Source organism: Oryzias latipes, chromosome 3 (genome assembly GCF_053564925.1).
Source record: "Oryzias latipes strain Hd-rR chromosome 3, Olatipes_Hd-rR_3.1".
NCBI classification, from domain to species: domain Eukaryota; kingdom Metazoa; phylum Chordata; class Actinopteri; order Beloniformes; family Adrianichthyidae; genus Oryzias; species Oryzias latipes.
This window is the reverse complement of record NC_136239.1, coordinates 32,661,065-32,668,875: the sequence shown is the minus strand read 5'-3', so window position 1 is coordinate 32,668,875 and position 7,811 is coordinate 32,661,065. Positions and strand designations below refer to the sequence as shown.

At 35.0% G+C, this 7,811-nt stretch overlaps 1 protein-coding gene across 1 annotated transcript in view; it reads left to right on the top strand.

The window, feature by feature from the left end:
- Nucleotides 1-7,094: 7,094 nt before the first annotated feature.
- Nucleotides 7,095-7,811, top strand: part of slc12a4 (solute carrier family 12 member 4) — a 39,854-nt gene continuing 39,137 nt past the window's right edge. Inside the window, exon 1 of the mRNA XM_004067309.5 lies at nt 7,095-7,364. Within this exon, the coding sequence (XP_004067357.2) occupies nt 7,148-7,364 (217 nt within the window). The 5' untranslated portion in view covers nt 7,095-7,147. The remainder of the gene's footprint in view (nt 7,365-7,811) is intronic.

Sequence of the window (7,811 nt, the reverse complement as noted above, 5' to 3'; positions counted from 1 at the left end):
CACAATTTTAATGTATGAAAGAATTGAACACACAATTTAACTCCCCCTCCCCATCCATCAAGATAACACCTGTGTTAAATTACTGAAACAGCTGCCTGTTGTTTATTCAAACAGTCCCCGCAGTGTATTTAAATCCATGAATCCTGCGGTTGTTAACAATCAAAGCTTTGTCCTAACATCTTTTCCCCAAATCAGTACAGTTCTTTCTGTTTCAAGTTTTTATTATTTCAATTTGTTATGTTAATGTCTGGTTTTCTTTGTTTCGAGTTCTGTTTTTTGAGTATTCTTTTGAGAGAGAAAAAATGTTTGGTTGGGCTGAAAAAGCCAGCTGCTTGAAGGAAAATGTCAAATACTCAACCAAAGAAATGATAGGAAAGAAAGATAAAAGGTAAATTAACTAATAAAAAATGTAAGCTGTAAGGAAATTCATAATACTTATATGTAACCCTAATTAAAAGAGTTACAGAAAATATCTTGCCTGCCATATCTGTACTTAAAAGAAAATGCAGATTTTTTTTTTCATGATTTAAAATCATGCAGGTAGCTTCCACCCCACAAAAAGAAATGTTTTTACCAGCTGGGGAAGCTGCATGTTTATGGCTTCTAATTATTGGGCGAAGCATTGAAAAATGTTGAACTTAGATTGCGTGCCATAGCTTTCTAACAAGACAAAGGAGATCAGGATAGGGCAAATACAAACGTCCTGTCATGACCCGAATGAGTTTGTTTTCAGCTAACCTTGGGTTAATTTCTTAACCTCTCCTGATCCTTGGTCCATGATTTTCTTCCCCTTCACACTCCCATTTCCCCTGTTTTTACTGTGTTCTTTAGCCCTTTCACTTACCCCTCGTGAAATCCTGTTTGAACTGCTTCCAAGACTGTAATCTGTCAAAAGGAATACGAGTCTGATCTTATCATGTCCGTCCCCAGTAAATATGGAAAAGATGGTGTGTGGCAGTCTAAGTAGGTGTCCGTCCATTTGGATGGAGTGTTTAAATCATGTTATGTTACACACTAAAAGGGCAAGATCCCTGATGGTGTTGATGTGATAAAATCACATAAATTAATCATAAGAACTGCAAAGCAGAAAATGAGGTAACACTTTCTTTTACAGTACTTACAGTGTACTTAAGTGGTATTTACATGGTACTTAAAGTGTAACTAATAAGTGTAAAAGAAAGTCAGCCCTCTTTCCACTCTATTACTTGGTACTTTCAGTACTAAATACTGAGTACGTTCACGTATTACCTTCCCGTACAGTGTACATACACACTTGGTCTTCTGACCTTACCAAATGAGGCAATGCTAACTTCTTTGTAAAGGTGAAGTAACTGCATTGTAAAAGCATATTCTGACCTGATTACTTCTTGTAACATGTGGCAAATTTAAAGAGAAACAAGACAGCAGTGAAAACAACAGTATTTAATATGATACACATCTGTAAGATACAAGGTGTCATCACAATGAAATTTGTTTTAAGTTCTCAACAAAACAGTAAAAAGGGGTATTCCGAAGACCAGATTTTTTTTCACAATTTTTATCTTTTCTTCAAGAGTTTTGCATTGTTCCAGAAATGATTCACTCTCCTTTGCATAGCTCATGAGTTTTCATCCACCGTTAAAACAGGAAATGGCCCCATATCCTCACCTTTTCCAGCCAAAGTCATTTCTGCAATAGTTGCAGTCAAATCTATTGTATTTTAGTCTATATTACACTGACGACATGTGGAGTTGTGCTTTTTGACTGTCGTAATTCCTTAAGCAGAGTTTGGTAACAGTGCAGGACTTCTTCAGGGTTTGTAACTACAAGAAAAATCACAATACAAGCTCAAATGAACATAAACAGCATAATGGCTTCGATGAAATAAAAAGTACATTTTAGTTATTTAATCGTTTCTGTATTGAGTTTGATAAATATCTGTGAATTCTTTATTGCTTTGACACAATGCTTGAAATCAATCAATTATCCTCATTTATAAACATGATAGATTATCCACAACTTTTTTGATTAGGTACAAAGTATATCTTAGCTACATTAAACAAAAACAAAAAAAAAAGGAAAAGATCAAAATTGCCACAAAAAAATCTAATTTGCTTAGACAAAGAATTATAAAAGTAATGTTTTAATAGGCAATCGCTGTGTGTATTTCTTCTTCATAAATATTATTTGCACCTACAATTTGCATTATCATAAAACACATGGCAGTGTAAAAAGAAAATGATTTAATGATTTTCACAACATTTAAAGTATATGTATTTTAGTGCTACACATTTCAAAGTTTCCATTCATTATTGACTCTCCAATATCCATCTCCTTTGCAAAATGAATAAAACTGTTCTCCATCTGTTTGAGCTGAACAGTTTTGACACCTGAGCCCTGAGATAAGACGTACAATCTGCATTAAATGTAAGTAAGAAGAGACGTGGCATGATGTTTTCAGGGCTGTTTTCTTATCTTTAATCTCTGTTAGTGTGTCTGGTGTGGATGTTGCTGTCCACAGATGTTAGGGGGACTGTGCTGAACACTATAAAAGATCTTGGTCCTTTACGATCCTTTATTTTGAAAAAGATCAGTTGATTTAACTTATAATGTCAAGATACTACATTCTTCTTATAAAACCTACAGATTATTTTCATTGCAGCTCTAGCAGATTTAATTTAGCAGGTTTAATTTAGCAGAACCAAGGCAAAGTTTAACACAGTTAACAAAACAATAGTTGTTCTATGAAAAAATTTTGCTTTTTTTATTTTCATTTTACAATCAATTCAACATTTCAGGAATATTTTACGTCTCTCTTTAACCATCATCTACTGTTCATGCCTACTTCATGCATAAAATTACAAATACCATGTACTTGGAAAACTGGATTCAATGCTTGCTAACTCACAACATCACATGTTGTATACTTTAAATAACATTTCGTATCAATAATTTGTTAACAAGTAAAGTAATACAAATGTAAGTATCATGAAAAGTTTTGAGTCAAAGCCAATTTCTGCCTCAGGTCAGAAGGCCAGTCACAGCTAAAATATACAATTTTTGATGCTCGATGATTAAAATAATTGTTCAGTTTTGCGGTGTTAATGTGTGTGAACACAATAATCTGTTTTTAATGTCTGTACTGTCACAGATTCACAACGGAGCATTGACTTTAGGATGCCACTGTTTAGGTGAAACTGAATTAAAGTTGTTTAAAAGTCCTCAGTCTTTAAGTGGGATTGCATGTCTCCGAATGGCAGTTATCAAGTTAAGTCTGAAAGAGTTTCAGAATAAGACTCAAAGAAATAGTTGAGTCAGATCCAAGTTACAAGTTTTTTGCAGATAATTTTTTTCCACCCACTCTTAACACACAATAAATTACTGCTGACTTCCCTAAAACATTATTTCATTTAACTACACTGCAAATGTTACAGAAAAAAATAATGAATACTAACATGGGTACCAGTTAAATTTATTGTTTTTCATTGCATCCATTTTGTGGTCCATAATATTAATAAATCAGAAAAGGATTGGATACAAATGTTCTTGTTTTAGTGGGGCAGGTTAGTACCATCAAAATGTGATTTCATCCTGAAACCTTTTCACCCCATTTCATCACTTCCATTTCTCCCTTGACAAGTATCACATCATCACACAAAGGCAAACAGTAACAAAAGGAACTAACTTGAGAAAATTGACAGAATGCTCCTTTTATATATGTTGGTTTCTAAACTTTAAACAATATTTATGTTCAGATGAGGAAACACAAATGGTTTATATGGTTGCAGCCACAGAATTGTGAAAGGATTTCACTTATGTTGAAATCAACCGTGTTAAATTTCCCTAACTACATCTAGGCTTTATTTTATAATGACATGCCATTACCAGTAACTAATGAAAGGAAATCAGCTTCACATGACTTTCCTGTTGCCGCACAAACTACCTTTTTGAATGTTTTTAGTTTCAACAAATGTGAAAACATGAGATGAATCTAAAGAACCATTGGTGCTCTTTTTTTTCCAGGAATTTCAACGTCAGATGTTACCCTTTGACTTTGAAGTGTTTGAAAAAATGCCGCTGTCAGTTTAATTAGACCAACAGTTTTTTCTATCAGAAATTTTCACAGAAATGAACCCCTCTCTCTCTCAAGAAGGTAAGTAAAATGCCATGAATTCCCTCTGTATTCCAAAGACCGTATCAGGTTTAATACAACTATTCAAAATGGACTAAAGCACATGTCAAGGACTTAAAAAAAAGGAGAAGCAGTTCTCACAAAAGCAGTCATTGTTCTAAGAAGTAAGGTGCATCCTTTAAGAAGATATGATGGCAAACACAGGACGAATGTTTAAAAATGTCTGTTTAAATAATAGTTTCCTACAGCATGGATGGAGCTTTTTAAAGTCTAGCTATTACAACATTTTATATTTCTCCATATTGTTTTAACAATGGATATTTTTTTTTTCTTTTTGGAAAAGAATAGAACACCAGAATACATGAAGAAGTAGATAGTTTTTTAAGGTTCAATATAAAAATACCAAATGCAGAAAGATACAATTTTACAAGTATTTGTCACCACAGTATTAGAGAATGACAAAGCATATATGAAAAAAACAGTTAACTGTTATAAAAAAAAGTATAAGCAATAAAGACGAGGCTCAGCTTCATATACAGGTAAGTGTTTCTTGGACTTTGCTAATATTTTTTTCTGAATGTTGAAACTGATACATTTACCGAGTGCTTCGTTACATTTAATATAATTTTTCTTTTTTCTCCTTTACCCAATTAAGACCAGGAACAATAATTTAAACAATATTTTATATAAAATAACTGTTAGCTTGTGAAACAATAACATGACCAACCTTCCAATGAAACAGCCAGGTTTTGTGGCATTCATTGTCCACAAATCCAGATCTTCAGTTCTGGACACAAAGTAGAGGAGCCCCTGGGTCTATGTCAACTTAATCATGGTGGCCAAAGGTAATTGGATTGACTTAAGTCCCCACAGGCATGGTATTAGAAAATCCTAATCAGTGTCACTGGTAGGAATCCAAGGGGCTGCTTGGCTTTCACAGCCAATTAAAATTAGCTGTTTGACTAAGAGCCATTCATTCAAACTACAGGGAAGTCTTTTCATTCACTGAATATTAAGAAAAGTTGTTCTCTGTTCAATTTGAGCTGAAAGGGCAGGATTACTCTTGACAAAATTGGGTGAAAATTGATTAATATATTATTTGAACATTTATTAATGCAAATATTTGGCACAATTCATTAAAAATCTGTTATTTTATCTTAGATAATAATTCAAGGACAGTTGATTAGTGTTGTTTTATACTGGTCAAGAGCATTTCCAATCCAATTTATCAAATGCGCTTCTGACACTGTCATTTATGATATTTTCTAAAACCAATGCTATGAAATCATCTGGATAAAAAATATGGCTGTACTCTCAAATGACATATTTAAGGGCTTGAGGGTGATGGCTCCACTTAGCAGGAAAGTAGGGATGCCCAGTTTAGTTTAGTCTGTTTAGTTAGATCAGTTCAGAATGTTCTATTAAATTCTATGTATTGTATGATATGGTATATCATGATTTCATGTTCACTTTACAATTACCGCTAAGAAGCCCATTGAGACGACTGTTGTTGTGATTTTGGGCAATATAAATAAAATTGAATTGAATTGAATTGAATTGAATTGAAAGTAAAAATCTAAAAAGTATGAAGATTCATGAAGCATGTAGGAGCTGCCATCTAGTGGTTGACATTTGCAATTGCAAGCCAGCTGCTAGTTGGTTATATTGCTTTTGTATCAGAAAGATCAAGCCTACTTTGTGTGATAATATCAACACAATTCATGAGACAAAATATGAAAATACAAAGTTCGCAGACATTACAAAATTTGTTTTAGCAATGCTGTTACACATAACAATAAAGTGTGTATTTTGAGTTTGGAAAAATTGTCTATTCGTACATTTCTGTCATACCATGTTTTGTTTTAGTATAATTGAGTTGCCATTTAGAAGTTAATCAGCACTTTGTGAGATAATTCTAAAAAATTCAAAGAGCTTCCTCAAAGTAATCTCCAGGGCTGTAAACATACTGACCCTTGTGGGCCTCATATTTTCTGGGACTTGCCCCTCCAGCCTGGACAATGTTTCACCAGACTGAGGTCTGCCTTCATGCTGCTCACTGACCTGCAAACAGCATCCATGGGTAGGGAGTAACTCCAGCAGGTGGGTGACGTATGTGTACTAAACCTTCAAAACAAGGGAATAAAATACTTTTGGCTTAGTTCAACCTCAATTCAAGATTTTATTGTCAGCTCATAAAAAAAAGAGATAAAGGTTGCAATTAAAAACAGATCCTGAGCTTTCTCAGACCACACACAAGTTCAGGGAAGTTTGCCCACATTTCTGTATCAGCCTGAGTCTCAATTTTTTAATAAAGTAATAGTTTAAAAAAAAAAAGGAAAAAATAAACATCCTCAACCCAGAGAAAGAAGCTGCTTGTTTTACCCATGCCTTTTTAATAACAGTGTTTCATTTATGAAAAAAACCAAAAAAACAACTTGGTACTTATCTCAGAATTAGAAAGAGAAACATAAGTACATTTTACTTATGATGATCTCTTTGGTATATCAAGCTGTCGGTCATCACATTTTAAAAATAACTGTCAGGTCCTTGATTTGTATTATTTGGTGTTAAAAGAATTTCTTTTCACTCAGCCTCATGCTGTTTGTGAACAGTTTTTTGATTTTTTTTTTTTTTTTTGTTTCTGATCCAATATGTTCCCTCAAGCTGTTAATGATTTTTCCCAGATTCCACGTCACAGTCACGTTTGTTGAGGGGAGCAGGTGCAGCGGGAAGCCCGTGAACCTTGAACTTGCAGCCTGGTAGCTGTCACTGTGACATAGAGCGTGGGGCGGGCGTGACCTCACAGTTAGTCACTCTTTAACTGAGTCCATGACTCAGACATGGAAAAGCTAACTTTGGGCTCAAAGCCTGTCAGACAGGGTTGATTCTTCTTTTTCAGGGGGGTGAGATGATGTTTCCCAAAGTCTCATTTCCTGTCAGTTCACACACACAATAAAGAATCCAGGAGGCTGGCTTGTGGGCGGAGAGTATGGTAATATTCTCCAGAGGAAGTGAGCACAGAGTAGAGGAATGTAGATGCCATCAGTGGGAGCTCAGCTAACAGCTAGCCTGCTAAGAAAAGTTAGAGCTGCAGACGGAGAGCAGAGTGATGAAAACATGCCCCACTTCACAGTAGTACCAGTCAAGGATCAAGACCAGTCCAACTACGACAGTCTAGAGGGGATTAACTGGGTTGATTACAGGGATACTGGACAGGACAGCTTTGACCACCAAGACACAGTTAGTTCTGATGGTAAGTTTTACACAGTTTCTGTTTTTTCTGGCAGACAAAAGATGAGGAGTGTCCTTTGGCTGAAAAAGTGGGTTCCGCAGTGAAAGTTTATTTGCTAAAGAGTTTCGTCTTTGGAGATCTCTGAACATCTGGTTGAATGGTTACCATGGCAATTCTCCAGGGCCTTTCAGTGTTTTCTTGTTTTGAAAACAAACTGTGTTTGTTTTGACAGTTCACTTTTGCTTTAGCTTGGAAAAACTTTTTCCTTAGTTTTGGTTGGGTCTTTTAAGGTTAGTTTGGGGTTAGATCACAAATAACAAAAGAGGGAAACAATAGAGGCGCAAAAAAAAAAAAGAAAAAGTGGGGGAAAGACGCAATGGGGGTGGGGCTGTGTGAGAAGGGCCAGTACCACCACAACAGAGGGCCTCTACTAACTTTTTTTTTTTTTCCATAAAACATGGAGCTTTT